At 40.7% G+C, this 16,367-nt stretch overlaps 1 protein-coding gene across 4 annotated transcripts in view; it reads right to left on the bottom strand.

Annotated features, from left to right (window-relative positions):
- Positions 1-15,146, bottom strand: part of GTF3C4 (general transcription factor IIIC subunit 4) — a 29,010-nt gene extending 13,864 nt beyond the window's left edge. For 3 of the 4 annotated variants that reach the window (XM_084650405.1, XM_084650404.1, XM_084650403.1), the window contains exons 1-4: positions 14,790-15,146; positions 7,625-9,448; positions 5,663-5,793; positions 4,415-4,503 (exon numbers count right to left, since the gene is read on the bottom strand). In XM_084650405.1, the coding sequence (XP_084506531.1) occupies positions 4,415-4,503; positions 5,663-5,793; positions 7,625-9,448; positions 14,790-15,134 (2,389 nt within the window). In that variant the 5' untranslated portion in view covers positions 15,135-15,146. Of the gene's footprint in view, positions 1-2,522; positions 3,104-4,414; positions 4,504-5,662; positions 5,794-7,624; positions 9,449-14,789 lie in introns of those variants that run through there. The other variant, XM_084650406.1, reaches the window with a different exon arrangement.
- Between the last annotated feature and the right edge of the window lie 1,221 nt (positions 15,147-16,367).

The following is a 16,367-nucleotide window of genomic DNA, read 5'->3' as shown; positions in this document are numbered from 1 at the left end:
AGGACTAAACCTATTCCTAGAATGACAAGTGATGGGCACTACTCAACAGCTACAAGTTATTTCACTAGAGGGAAGTTCTGAGAAGGTAGGTGAGGGAGGGAGGGAAAAAAAATCCAGTGGGACACTACTGGTCTGAAACTTGCTATTTTATTCAGCTCTCAACTAATTGCCAAAAAAAATGACATGGCTTTAAAACCCACAGTACCTCTTGACCCAGAGCAATAAGAAACAAAAGCTGTTTCCATAAGGAAATCTGAGACTCTCAGCTATCCAGTGGCATATGAACTTGCAGGTTGTGGGAAGACTTTAAAATCTCATCATCTCAACTGCCACCATGTACAACCACCAAATTAATCTAATTTGAGTGCCCACTACCTTGAAAATTTCTGAAGCTAAACACCAATGCTGAAAGTAGCTTGGACTCTTACCTTCCAAGTATATAAAGCATTAGGTTCGAGCTAGGGCAGTTTGAGAGAACAGCTGCTAAAATTATACCATAATTAAAGCAAGTCAGTAATCAGAATAATGAGTTTAGGTCTAATACCTTCTGGTCTGCCAGACCTAGAAATACTTCAGTGGACCAGTAGATTTTACAACCACTAAGCCTGAAACAGAGATTAAATCAAATTTATCAGAAAAATTAGATTTCATTTATATAATTTTTTTAAAAGCTCCTCTAACCCTCCCCATGATTAGAATTATTTCAGAAGGGCAACAGAATATTCGACTAGGACCAGTTGATTAGCACTGTTTTTTACAAGAGCCTATAAAGCTTTACTTCTCAAGGCCATTACCCACCACCAACCCTAGACTATCACAGCATTCAGATTGGATTAAAAATGATGCACTTGTTTCCCCAGGGAAAGGAGAGTTAGGTAGCATCTGAGAAGGGAAAGGAATCCTACCACAGGCACAACCTTGGTACTTGCCTCGAACTGTGCATACAACAGATGTCAGTTCAACTCTGAGCATTCCAACTGACAATGGTTTTCCATTGCTTGCTTTGCTAGCTGACACTGGGAGCTACAAACTCTCTTTGCAAATATACCACTAAGTTTATTTCAATTTGTAATGCACACCAATAAAAAACTAAACATTTCTTTAATACAAGTATGGTATCACTCCCAGGGATATTTACAGACAAGGCTATGGTTATTTTACAAATGAACCTTTTTCTAATCTTCTGAATTATTAGAATTGTCTATTGTAGGAGCACTATCATGCTCAACACATGAAACATTGAAATGTAAAGGCAGCTGGCTTGTTTGAATATGAATTGAGATGTGACTGCTCCTAGTAAGGGTAAAGGAACAATAGGAAAATGTGCATAGTCATTAAGTCAAGAAAACTTAAGCATCAATCCACACATGCATTTGTTGAATACTGTCTGGATAATTCCTTGCTGCTCTCAAATACCTAATACAGTATTTGTGCTCTGTAACAGAGTCCACATAAAATGTTAATGCATAACAAGCTGGTGCGCCATAGATTCACACTCTTGCTTCCCACACAATAAGAAGCCTGGAGAAGTGAATTTTACACATCATGCATTCCACAAACAAAACAACTAAAAATCTTTTTTTTCCAGGGAGCATCTAGTGGACTGGCATTTTTAAGTAGAAACAAAGAATTTTGGATGGCCTGAGAAAATGGTTCTTAACCAGACAAGATGGATTCTAATGACAGAAACTCGTTTTGGAATTATTATTCCTCTGGCACTTTGTAGAAAGTTGAAAAGGAAATGTCCCCCACATAAGTTGGGTCCCAAAGGCAGAAAGGACAATTATCCAGTGGGACAGTCAAAGAAAACACTGTTTCAGTGACAGTGACAAACAGGGGTTCCACCAGGATAATTCACACACGTTTCTGAATGCCTGATATAATCACCTTTTATTTTATAACTACCTCAGAACAGCTTCACCAAACTCTGAAAGTTTTGGTTAGATATTTCCCATCTAATTTAATACTTCTCTTTTATACTCTATTTACTATAAAAAGCCAGTTTAAGAAAACCAAATGACAACCAGAAATGACTGGTTTTGGGTCAAGGTATTGCAATGCTTTTGAAGAGAATCCCACTGCCTGATTGGAGGGAAGGAAAAGTGGTGATTACTGGGTTATATAGGAGGGGAGCATGGTACCTGTTGACAGTGTGTGAAATGAACTGAAGAGATCAGGTGTTAGCACAAGTGTGGTAAATGGTTAAAACGTATTTCAGAAAAGGATAAGGAGATTTGATCACCAGATATTATACATTTTAGAGTTGGGTCTCTGACATGGAATATATAAATGCTAATATTGTTTACTTATAACCATTAGAATTTAAAAACTTCCTCTTGATCCATATTTGGCACAAGCTGCCGATTTTAGCTTTCTGACTGCAATTTTTCCCCCCAAACCCTGAGAAATACCAGGAATTATTTTGCTAGTTATGGAGTGAAACATCTAATGCAGTGGCTGACTTCTCTCAAGTGGCTAAAATTGACATGCAGGTCACTTAAGAAATATATTAGAATCACACATTATTTCTGATAGTTTAATATTCTGTGGTACAGTGAGTGCCAGTACTCATTAAGCAAACAAATAGGAGCACTGGAGACTGAAGCCCTCTTCCCACTAAGACTGTTCAAGAAGTGCCTCCTGCATTCTACCTGCTGGGATGCTCTCACCCTTGAGAAAAGCATCCAGTTTTCACCAGAGATGGTATTCAGGCTGCATGCTTCTCAGATTTCTGATCTTTCAATAAAAGGAAATTTATCCAATCAAATGCTGATGCTTTAACAGGGTCCATGGTTGCCTCAACATTGCTCCATAAATCCCTTGTGCTAGGTATTCAGAGGATGCTCTCATTTCTGGAGTATGAAATGGGTCATTACACTACTGAGCTTCTTGAACGTCAAGTGCTCTATTTACAGGGTTAGGAACAGTGTCTTCTGCCTTCAGTAAAATGTATATACTCCTGCACCTTCTGCCTCTTTCCAGACTGAATGGAGTCTTATGCAGTAGAGAAAAGGTCTTCAAGCTTCCCACAGCTTTCTCTAGAACACAGGAGAATCACAGAAAGTACAAGGTCCTTGCAATAACCTCTTGATCCATTCAGGATCTGCAAATAGGAAAACAAGTGGTTTAAAGCCCAAGTTACACAGAAGAAAGATCACAATGATGGATGAATATTTTGCTTCACATCCTTTAACTGGACCAAACTTCTTCTACAAAAGTCTCTGAAATGATGTTTTGAGATGTACATCTGACAAGACTCACTGAAGATTTAGGATGAACCCAACTCCTCATATTAATTAATTTAAATGCCATTTCAGCAGAAAGAGACAAAGTTAAGGCTGAAGCTGTCCACACCACCCTATAGCTTGCCTAGGTATTGCAGCTTGTCTTTACACACAAACAAGTCTGCCATGCACAGACAAAATGGGTAGAGTTTAAGGACAATTTTCTGCTATAACTTAGTGATCTTGTTTTTGTGAGTTGAAATTAGATCTTTGAATTACTGCAGTAATTCAGTCTCCCATATGTAAAATGAAGCCAGCAACGCTTTCTCCAGCATTTTAGATCCATTTGTAGCTGATCTGGTATCGATGAGAATTAGACCTCACAAGTTCTAGGAAGGGAACACACATGCCTGTAGAATAAAACTTCCTTTGAGATCGCATCAGTTCTGCAGAAAAGTGCTTTGGAAAACCAGATAAGTTCATATCCTCCCTGAAGAACAGCATTACAAAAATACCTTAACGAACTGAGGTTTAATATTTTGCCATCAGACACAGTAGACACATTTTTAAATGTTAAAACTTGGACATAAAAAAACACTGATTTCAAAGAACTATAAGGCATCAGCTGCAATTCAAAACAAGTTACTACAGAATTTCTGTCTTCTCAGATATAGGAAAAGCATGGAAGTTCAGAATCAAAAGACCTGCTCCTTCAATTTGATTACATTGTCTAAACAAGCTGTATTTATCACATTTCAGAGCCTAAGCCTGCAAGATGCCAAGATCCTTCTAAGCTTGTGCTGAGAAAACTCACCTTTCATTGAAATCAGTGGTGCTCAGCATTTTGTAGGATTGGGCTTGCAATTTGTACATGTAAAGAAATCTAAACAAATTAGTATTAATCTATCTGTTGTAACACTCCAGCACAGACTGCATATGTACTTGGCTCATATTAAAATGCAATACATATTTACACATGATTTTCTCTAATTATTATATTCTAATTAGGGCTTTACAACTGTGACACAGACTACAGTCAAACATCACGAAGAGTAGAATGTTACTACTCCATTTGATAGCTGCCTGCAATAACAGTTAGTCATTGAGCCGGATCCATGTCACTATACAGATGACAAAACACTCGGTGAGAAAATGCAATCTTGCCCTTTCAAGCCACGGAAGCAGCTCACCTTCTGGGGTTGGATGCCGTGCAATGCTGTCATGAAGCAGACACCTTCTGTATACCAAACTCTGGCAGGACTGGTAGGTTAAAAAGCACCTGAAAGGTGGCAAATTGCATCATCAAACAGAAGTTTCTAATTGTATGCTTTATGACAGAGGGATAAATTCTGTTCTCAGCTAACAGCTGTGCTTCTGTCAGGCTGTGTAAGAGCAGCATTTACCCCAATATCACTGATTACATCATATCAAAACCTTTAAAAAATATGAGTTAGCATTAACATTTCACATCTAACTTAATTAGCCAAATTACGTAGGCTGGCATGAACTAATTAAGATTGCCTTGTAATAATATACATGTACAAGAGGTCAGAGGGCAACATATCAAGGATCAGGGAGGGAAGTATTTCCACTATTGGCTTTACAATTTTAAGCAAAATACACCTGAAGAGACGAAGATTTTGAGAGCTATTTTAATGGACAGTCATTGAACAGCAATCACCATGATTTAAAGATGCATGCAGGTTTTATGTACTATCTTAAGGGCTCACAACACTTAGAAAGGTCAAAGGACTCTTCAAGACAGTGGATTCTGTTATCAGAATAATGAATTCACACCAAAGGCTGTGGCCAAACCTCTACTGACAACCACCATTAAGTATCCAATTTCTTGGTCTTCAGTGTTAAAAGCTTTGTGAGGATTCTGCACTCTGGTCATTCTGAAATGATGTTAAAGTAACTCTGGGCATGCAAATTGACTGGTTTCATTAAGACCCAATCAACTGCCAGATTTGTTTTTGGCAACCAAGTAATTTGAGATAAGAAGCATAAATAGCCAGAAATGCACAAAATATATTTCCATAGGGACTTTTTCCTCTTCTACCCTCCCATCCAAAAAGCTATAAGCCATTTGATTTTCTTGGGGGTGGGGAAAGGAGGAGAAGAGAAACAAAGCGTGAATTAGGAGCACTGAAGCATTAGTTTTGAAAATAAAACAATATTCAAAAGAATATAAATAACGTCAAATCTAGGCCTACCTCCCTCCCTCTACAATATCCCTTAGTTCTTTCTCACTCTTACGAAGAGAGTACCAGACACCTTGTCTGCTTCCTCTCTTTTCTTTGCAGAGCATGGACAACATGCTCCATGCCATTAACTCGTTCACAATATGAGAATATATTTTACATTAGCTACTGAAATGCCTTCCACTCATCCAAAACAGAGAAGAGAATCAAAGCAAAAGCTCCTTAACCGCTTACCTGAGCCAAATGTGGCCATTGGAGCAGACCGCCTGTTTGCGATCTGTGAATGGCAGGATCTCTTTACACAAGCTGCAGTGCTCCGGGAAAGTCTGTTTGTTCATTTTCTTTAAGATATGTCCAATCAGCACCTGGGAACACACAGCAGTCAGCAGTGTTTACAGGAAAAGACTGCCTGTTGAAAGGTGGAGAATCTCCCAGGATAGCATGATTTCAGAAGAAAATACAAGATGCAAAAATCCAGTGCACTCAACTGAATTCAAATGAAAGAAAAGGCAACTCAAATACATAGTGCTGTAGTAGAGATGGATTGATTCACATGCTATTCATGCAATCGGATGGATTTAATTGCCTAACCCCACACATCACTGAAAGGGATACAAAATTTGTTTTAAAATAACCAGGATTTTTGGTACTTAAATGCTAATGGTGACTGAAAAAAAAGCAACTTGGACTTGAGACCCACACATTACACCACGTTACAGAACATCAAAGGCAAGACACAATTTTTTTTAAATAAGTCTCATGGCTGTGACAATGGAGGAGTTTAAAGTCCTGTTAATTATTTATGAATCTGATGCCGTTGTTTTAGCAATCACTATCAAACACAATACATATAGCTGTTCCACTGAAAGCCTAAGTATTAGGTCAAATTTATTACCATACTTGTCATTTTATAATTTACCTTTGACATTTCAACGGATACAAGCCATATCCCTAAATTATGCTGAAGAAATATTTTAGGCAGGTACAACAGTCATGACTGACAGAGGTTCATAACAGAATTTGAGTGGTTTGTTTATATATATATATATATATATATAGCCTAGAAATCTACACTGCAACGAAACAGCCCCAGAGCCCAAGCATGGCAAGCCTGAGTCAGCTGACATGGGCCAGCCGATGGTTGTCTAATTGCAGTGTGTGCTCTAAGTCTGAACATCTGGTGGCAGACCATTCTCAGTAGAGGGTCTCTTGCTTCTCTTCTTTGTCTGATACAGCACACGTTTGCTAACTTCATTACCCACCACAAGGAACATAGTTCAGAAAAAAGCATGAGTGAACAGAGTTTGCTGTGATGAGTATTTTTGTTTTCAGGATTGGTGATGGATTGGATGCTGCTCTTGTATTTAAGTTTTACTGCAGAAGGGAGAATTGTAAACCTGGGGCATGTTCTTGACAGTGCTTGGATGCAACATCCTATTCAGTTACGTTTATTTTAATATTTTTAGAATATAAATGGACCCAGAGGTTCAGGCAATAATACATGTTTTATAAATCAAATTTTAAATTATGTCTTTAAGATACTTCAAGTCAATTGATTGGTTTTCCATTTACATAATTTTTTTGAAACACTGACTTTTACAATTTTTTTTGTCATTTTAAAAAAAAATCTCAAACCTGATGCTTTCCTTGATTTCATAACAGCACTACTAAAGGAAGTGTGTTTAAAATAAGCCAAATTTATCATTTAAAATGAACAGTGACAATGTTTTACATAAAATATTTGTATTCAAGAATTAAAATTTTGAAGATGTAATAACTGATTTTGGGGGGAAAAGGCCACCTCCATTTTAGTGTAAATAGATGAAGTGATAGATAATCCTAATCACAGGGGAAAAAAACAAGGATGCCCCCTTCTACCACCACATTCTTTCAGATCACTTAAATTATTTTGAAAGTGATTACAGGTCTGTCGTCCTCCCCAGTTTACCCATCCCAGCAGAAATGTATACACAGGTTTGTTCTTTACTATGCCTGACCCAAATTCTAAGGTGTGTATTCAGATTTCCCACATCCAGCACCACCCACCATCCTCAGTTGGAGAGGCAGGCAACTAATCTCCAAAACAGATACAAGCAACCGTCCACCTTCTGCCCCCAAGGGAGTAAAGCTGAGAATGAAGAAAACCAGGAAATTTTGTAGCATGGAATCCCAAAAAAAATATACATGTGCACTTACTCGTGCTGTTCTGTCATCATAGCCTTCATCAGACATTAAGAAGTCACAGACTCCTCTGGTAGGAATGCTGGTGTTCTCTGTAATCCATGTATGCAAGTAGACTTCTCCCAACACTCGCTTCATGTGTTCCCGTGTCAAGTGCATTTCTACTGCTTCAATTCGTGCCTGTATTTCAAGGAGCTTCTCCTCCATTGGCTCATGTCCTCCTATGTCACTTGAGTGGACAAGAGTGTCATCTGCTGGATCATCTGGGTCTCTTCCTTTGCTCACTTCACACAAACTCTGCTTGCTGGCCTGTTTTGAAGTTCCCTCTTCTTGATGATCATCCTCAGTACTCCCCATCCCAGGGGAATCCGATATTAATACTTTTGTGTCCTCATGTGAAGGCCTCCACATGACCTCAGATGGAGTTTTCTGCATTGACTGGTACAAAATTCTCAAGAGGAATAGTTTAAAACGCCAAAAGTAAGTAGATCCACAGCTCTCAATCTTTTTATCCAAGGCTTCTTGTAAGAATTGAGGGATATGCTTATCCTTCAAAATCTTCCAGCGCACAAGGTCTGTCAGGTCCACTTGTCTGAAAAGATTTTGCACAGAAGACTCCAAGAGCTGAGCAGCTGCCTCCTCAAATGTTTTGAGAGTTACAAATTGAACTTGATAGTTTTTGTTTACAGGGTGAAGGCCGTTGGTCATACCCTCTGTTGTAATAACTGCTAGGTATGCGCCACATGGGCTTACAGCTATCCCGTGAGTCCGCACAGAGCCAAACACTTCAGACAGCTTAATAAGCTGATGCTCAAACTTTAATGCAACATCTGTGAAGATGGGAATGAGTTGCCTTACCTTTCCGTCACTTGAGCACGTGTATACTGTGCCATTCTGTTTATCCGCAGTCATGGATACAATTGGTAAAGAGTGAAGCCCTGTCACATGGGAATTATGGACATTCAGACCTGCTTTGGATATCAAGAGAAGACACCAAAACACATAAGATCCTCTTGCAGCCACTACTAAGCTACAGCTACATTTCTGGTAAGGATGGTAGAGAGGAATACATTTGATACTGTGTACTGGCAACTGGTCCATTTCTTGCCATAAGACAACAGGTTGCCTGAGCGTGAAGTAGCCTTTAACTGCTTTTAAGTTGACAGGAAGGATTTTAACTGGTCCAAAAGCACTCCCTACAATGAGTCCACTCATCTTTCGGTTGTTGTGTTCGTATTCCCACCAAGACAAGACGCTAGGGGAATTTATTCCTGACTCTATGGTATTGCAAGAAGTGATGGATTCCTTACCCACAAAAGGAAGCTGAAATTGCCAAACGGCAATGTTTCCGTTTTCAAAGAGTACGGCTAGGAGTACACTGCCAACATCTCGGCATTCATTGTTGTGTTTCACTTGCTGGGTGGTGCAGATACCTGACCACTCCATACGGACTGGAGTCTGCATGCTATGCCGTCTCTGAAATTCTGCAAAGTCCCCTAGTTCTCCTCTGGGGGTCTCAACCTTCGAAAGTTTGTAACTGGTTTCATACAGACGCTCCCCATAAATCTCTGTCAGATCAACCAGCTGCACCCACTGTAGTCTGTTAAGATTAGCATGGATGGTTAATCTATTGTCCATAGTTAGAGCAGCTAGAAGGCATCTTCCATTAGCATCACAGCCCAGTGGAGACCAGCTGGAATATTTGAATCCTCGCATAGGTGGTAGTGACTTTCCTTCAGGGTTGAATACTCTATCTAGCATAAAGGTTTGACTAACAGTTGGATCCTTAGAGCTTGCAAACTTTTCCTTACATTCTGCAACCTCCTTTTTTGAACCAACCTGAAACAGAATAAGTACTATTAAAACACAATTTTACAAAAACATTTCCTAAAACAGTATTTTAGTTGTACTATAACAAATATCAATTTAATAATTCTATGTGCTGTGTCCAATACAGAAGAGAGGAAGGAGAGAAGGATTTTAGCTTCCATTAAAATCAATGGAAGACACGGCTGAAAGTATGGCCCCTATTCCGAGTAAATCTTAAGATGTGACCTTCAGCATTTGTGTCCAGTAGTTGAAAGGTACACACAACACTAAAGTGAAGCACTCCCTCATACTGGTGAAAAGAGGAAAACCCAATTGCAAATGTGTAATTTCTGCTACGCTAATCATGGCCTTTTACACTTCCAAAAACAAACAAACAACCTGAAAAGTAGCATGTAGTAATACACTCGGTTACTGTCATAAAAGTTTTTAAGTATCCTAGAATATCAGGGTTGGAAGGGACCAGGAGGTCATCTAGTCCAACCCCTGCTCAAAGCAGGACCAATCCCCAATTTTTGCCCCAGATCCCTAAATGGCCCTCTCAAGGATTGAATTGACATCCCTGGGTTTAGCAGGCCAATGCTCAAACCACTGAGCTATCCCTCTCCCCCTCCCCCAATCACCATGAGTATGGATGCAACAAATGCACAAATAGCTACTAGCTACTTCCTCAACCAACAATAGCCCCAAATTTTGAGTATTCCTGTGAGATAGCATCTTCACACATTGTATATTTTATTAAAGAGACACACTAGAAAACTGAATCAAACCAATCAGTTTACGATCAAAAACTCCGCACACCACTCTGTGCAGGCTAGACAACTTATTAAAATATTGCTTCCATAAACTTTCCTACTATAACCTTCCCCTCAACGGTCTATTCTCTCTCTACAAATTACAATGAAGCCTCCAAACTCACTTAATCCTGTGCATCATCTAACCATATTTATGGGAAGGTCACACACACAATTCTTGATTACCTGCAAAAGTTTACAATGACTGTCACTTTTGGGTTTGGAAGGGTCATAGTCTTAGCCTACAGGGCATATTAACTTACGAATTATTGCCTCTCTCCTGAGTACTGAGCAGCGGTTACATATATATTAAGTATCAGATGAGTACAACCTAAAATGTTCTAGTATTGCAGAGAAGCAGGATTTGGGAGTCCTCATATGACATCAGAGCTGTTCCAGGCTGAAACAGGCCTGGTAAGGCTGTGCTTACACTTTTCCATCAAAATCTGAATTATGAAGCTGAAAGATGCAAGTAAAACTCTTACTTCAAAAATTTCCTCTTTATCCCCTCTCCCAATTTGCATGTATTTGGCTTTTAGTAAATTTAAAACTATGCTTTGAGGCCTCTTAAAAATTGCCAACTATAACTGCATTTTGTGATTGTAAATTTCTCCTTTCCATTTGCAACTCAGCTGAGAACATAAAAATATTGACAAGTTCCCAAAACTGAAGTCTTCTGTTTATCCACAGAACAGATAAAGCAAAGGTGCAAGCTTCTTGGTGAGGCCTCATCTGGAGTACTGTGTCCAGTTTTGGGCCCCACACTTCAAGAAGGATGTGGATAAATTGGAGAGAGTCCAGCGAAGGGCAACAAAAATGATTAGGGGACTGGAACACATGAGTTATGAGGAGAGGCTGAGGGAGCTGGGATTGTTTAGCCTGCAGAAGAGAAGAATGAGGGGGGATTTGATAGCTGCTTTCAACTACCTGAAAGGGGGTTCCAAAGAGGATGGCTCTAGACTGTTCTCAATGGTAGCAGATGACAGAACGAGGAGTAATGGTCTCAAGTTGCAGTGGGGGAGGTTTAGATTGGATATTAGGAAAAACTTTTTCACTAAGAGGGTGGTGAAACACTGGAATGCGTTACCTAGGGAGGTGGTAGAATCTCCTTCCTTAGAGGTTTTTAAGGTCAGGCTTGACAAAGCCCTGGCTGGGATGATTTAACTGGGAATTGGTCCTGCTTTGAGCAGGGGGTTGGACTAGATGACCTTCTGGGGTCCCTTCCAACCCTGATATTCTATGATTCTATGATTCTTCATACTGTTCTCTCAGTGTGTCTCAACTATGATCTGGAGAATCAATCCTAGGAACAGATGGAGAGTTCACTCTTCTTATCCCTTTTAACTCTTGTTTCTGTGGTGGAAGAGGCAACAATGTGTTGTGAGCCAGGAACACCAGCCCATAAACTAAGACCACTTCAAATGAGATTACTGGTTATGTCTTTGTTACTAATATCCCTTCAGTAGATTTGAACTGGTTGAAATGCTCTGATATTTTGAGCCATCTAATTTAATATTTCTAAACTTACTGCTACTGGTAGCCATGTTGCTAAATGTGACACTGGCAGTGTGGAAGATCTTAGATCAGATCTGCTGCAATCTTATGAGTATTTCATATCTGTATCTCTCAGACATACTTAATCAGGATTGGGGTCCTTCTGTGCTAGGTTCTATATAAAACAGATACAGTCCCTGGCTAAGAGATCTTACAGTCTAAGAAACCTACATTAATAATAACTGAAGTTGCACCTGAGTTTACTCATTGTCAATCTGCAACAACGACACTGAGTTTTACAACCCGTGCCTTTTCCATTTAAGTTTAACCCAATTAGTTAAATGAGGGGTTTAAAAAGCCATTTAAGGGTTTGTTTACATTATGGAATTTTGCACCACTGAAGATGCACTGCATCAGTGTAACCTACCTCTGTTTGAAACTGCTGCAAATATTGGGGCAGTGCATCTTTACTGGGAGAGGTTTGCACTTGTGTAGCTAGACTGGTGCAAAAATCCATAATGTAGACAAGCCCTAAAATCAGCCAAAGATTTCAGGCTTAAATCTTTATATGCTAGCAGTCAGCAAAAACAGGTTCAATGGACTCTTCGGACATGCAGATATAAATACACTTAGGACACTCATACTAGTTTTTCAGTCAGCAAATAGCATACAACATAGGAAACTGCAACGAGACCAAACCGCAGTTTACACATCCACCCCAAACAAATCCCAAGGTAACATATCTGATATTAGTGTCCATATTAGATCTGACATTAGGCTCTTCTTAAAGTCTGGGAGAAGTACTAAGAATGTCACAGGTACAAGGTAGAATAGATTATTTAGCATAAGTAGTTAACACATCACCTTGAATAATCTCTTAAATTTAGGGTAAGTGGCCCTTTAACACCTCTGCAGTCAAAGAACAAAAAAGGGTGGTTGGTGAGTCAAATTGCTGTAATAAGTCATAAATGCAGTGTGTCTGTTCAGTGCATAATTTTAGTGTCTAGCAAAGTTTGAGTTTAAGCTCCCAGACTTGTCTTTTGAAAGTGCTGAGGACAAGGACTGAAAGGTCAGATGAGTGATCATTTTATAAAACGTGTATGCCCACAGGTGATGGGGCATTTGTGTGTGTTATTTTCCTATATGAGTTCATTTGAGAACATATGGATTGTCTGGTTTCACCCATATAGTTGCTATTGAGGTATTTAGTGCACTGGATGAAGTAAACACAGCTGCTACTCTGATCTGTTTGGTACAGTCTTCCCCACTGCACTTCTAAATGACAATGCATTTTGCTTAAATAATCAATACTCTTCTAGTTAAACAAATTCTAGAGTAGAATGGAAGCTGATTTGCAGTCTCATACAAGACTGACACCAGCAAGAGTGTCAGTAAAACTTAGTCCTAATTAGAGTCTTTTTCAGATGCATAATAGTTGCACACTGAAACAATTTCACTTGGACATTCCTGGGATAAGCACAGGTGTAGTTTTAGTTTGTGCTTTAGTGCCTAGAACTTTTTTCAAGAGTTAGAAAGTCAAGTCGTTGCCTAGCCTACTTTATAAGAATACCTTAAAACTGAAAAAGTTTTGGGAAGTCTAATTTACTTGTAACTATTAATGCTTTTTTTTACTTTCTGTATTTAGTTCCTCTTAGGAAAAGAAAACAGATGAGCAGTTTTACTTTCTGGTTTTCATGTACTAGGAATAATGCTTTAATCATGGTATAAACAAACTACAGGGAAATTTTAAAATCCAAAATAAAGTTTAACTTCTGAAAATTCTGTTTTAGTTTTCTTTTAAAGAAGAAGTGGCTCTGAAAATAAAGAACTAGGAAGGCTCAGGATATAACCAAGGTAAATGTTTTTATTTAAATAAATATTTACATTTAATGTACTATCCTGTATTACACCGTACAACAAGAACACACTGAAATGTGCCCTACACAAAATGAAAGTAGAAGAAAAAGGACAGGGGCACAGATAGCCCAGTGGTTTGAGCATTGGCCTGCTAAACCTGCAGTTGTGAGTTCAGTCCTTGAGAGGACCATTTAGGGATCTAGAGCAAAAGTTGGGGATTGGCCCTGCTTTGAGCAGGGGGTTGGACTAGATGACCTCCTGAGGTCTCTTCCAACCCTGATATTCTATGACATTGAGTGCCCTTCCCAAACCTGAAGAAAAGCTCAGTGTAAGCTTGTATCTTTCACCAACAGAAATTGGTCCAATAAAATATATTACCTCACCCACCTTCTCTCTCTAGTATTGGCAAAGATGCAGTCAGTCTACTCTAGGAGCTGCTCCAAGAAGCAAACCGAAAGCAACAAGGTTTTTTAAAAAGTAACGTTTAGAATGAACATTCTCCATACTATTATTTTGCGTGGCACTGATTGTGAACCCGCTATACATAGATGGACTCAGCGAATATACAGGCAATACTTTGTACTGTCACACACAAACGGATGTGACAAAAACCTGTTCTTGCTGTTGTGTACAATGGGTATTTATGTGGTGTGTCAACACAGATCCTGCACTACTGCTGTACTCATGGACTAAGAAGTTATCTCCTAAAGTTTATCCCAGGATAGAAAATTCGTTTTCCAGTAATTAATCCTTATCTGGATTAGCCTGGATCTGAGGAACAGCGGAGGTGGAGTCAGGGTGAGAGAAACTCCTCTAGTAAACAAAGCCACATGTTCCAACAAAACACAGGCCAACCTCTGACAATAGCAGCAGCTGTGGGAACGGGATTGGACCAAGAGCAGGGCAGCCTTAGGAGAGGGGGGTCACAGCGCTTTGAACAGTCAGTGGCGTGGCCAGGTCCAAGTGGTCTCGCCCTCAGCAGGCGGCTCCTGCCTCTCGTTTGGGGGGACGGCTGGAAAAGGCGAAGGGCAGAGCCCCGAACTAGAGCGCAGGGACCGGGAGAAGACAAGGATGAGCGTGGGGAGGGAGCGGGGCTCAACCCTGCAGCCCCCGGTCGGGAGAGGGGCACAGTCTCTCCCCGGCCCAGGGGCGCTGGTCCATCCGCGGGGCAGGAGAGGAGGGTCCCCAGCCGCCCTCCGCCGCCTCACCTTGAGCAGGCAGCCCGCGGCGGGCGCGGGCACGGCCGTGCGGTGGATGACCAGCTCCTGCCCGCCGCTGTGAATGTCGCTGAGCTGCTCCAGCACGGCGATGCTCCGGGCCGTGCTCACCGACACCCGGTGGTCCTCGGACCAGGCCAGCGGCTCCAGCCCGCTCACGCCGTGCTGCAGCCGCACGGCCGGCTCCCGCCGCACGGCCGTCAGCCGAAACCCCGTGCTCGGCCCCGCCGACACCGCCTCCTCCGCCGGCGACTCGAGGCCCGTCGGTGGCTCTTCCCCGCCCGAGGACAGCGCGGGACTCCCCCCACTTCCAGCTGCCGCCTCCGCCTCCGCCATCTTGCCGCCGCCTCACACAAGCCACTCGCCGCGCATGCGCGGCGCGCGGCGAGACCGTGGCCATAAAGGACCCATGCCCGGCTTGGGTTAGGGGTGGCCTACCCACTGCCTGACTAAAATCCCTTCCTTCCAGCCGTGGATGAGAGCAATAACTAGAGTACGTGGATCCTTGAGTCATGATCATGGTGCAGGAGGAAGAGTGATATTATCCATAATAGTGATCAGTAATGATGTTGCACGGGGGCTATAATTATAATAAACCACAACAATACTTATTAATATTGCATGTAAACTAAAATTATATTACCCTGTCATAACAATCATCCAAAAATGATGCAGGGAAGAATTTACAATAATGTCAACAAGTGTTATGACATGATGGCAGAGATTTAATGAATAATCATAGAATCCTAGGACTGGAAGGGACCCGTGAGAGGTCATCTAGTCCAGTCCCCTGCAATAATAATACTGTGCAGCTGTATACTAAATAATATTACTATATTCTACACATTGCATTGACAGTAATTACTGTTATTAAATTGAAGATTTGACACTGTAACCTTCTCAAGGCAGGGTCTTTTTTGTTAGGTGTTTGTGTAGCACCCAGCACAGTGGAGTCCTGGTATATGAGTGGATCGCTTGGGTGCAATACCAATAAAATAAATAATAATAAAACGAAAACACTATGTTCTCACTGGACCCAAGTGAAATCCAAATTAAAAGGCTTTGCCTGCGGAAACTATGCAGGATTTGTAACAGTTGGATCCTCAGCCCCTGGCAAGCTCACAGCCCTTACTGCAACCACTAAGTCTGTGTAGCTACCTGACCTGCTGCTCATCCTCACCAAAGATACTTGGTGGCCTTACGCTGTATGCCAACCCATTGTCCTGGGGATATTGAAAGCTGTACACATGGATATTGACAGTGAAATGCATTTTAATTCTTCTGAAATACATGGGATCGGGAGAGATTTTTGGAAGAATAAAATAGGGAAATGGCAAATATTTGGAATAGGGATTGTAGGGTAATTTTTAAAGCTGCTTTCTTTGGAAAGAAGCATTTTTGCTCTACAAATGTAAAAGCGACATTTTAAGAATCTCACTCATTTATTTTGCAAAAAAAAGAGAGCCTTCCTTCTTCAATTTTTTCCCCAGTTTGAGAGCAGCCCAAGACGGTGAGATTTTAAATGTCTCATTGGTACTGCAAAAAAATCTTTCCTCACAAAAGAGAGAG

The sequence above is a fragment of the Lepidochelys olivacea genome (genome assembly GCF_965140295.1).
Source record: "Lepidochelys olivacea isolate rLepOli2 genome assembly, chromosome: 16".
NCBI lineage: Eukaryota > Metazoa > Chordata > Testudines > Cheloniidae > Lepidochelys > Lepidochelys olivacea.
This window is presented reverse-complemented; position numbering and strand designations above follow the sequence as displayed.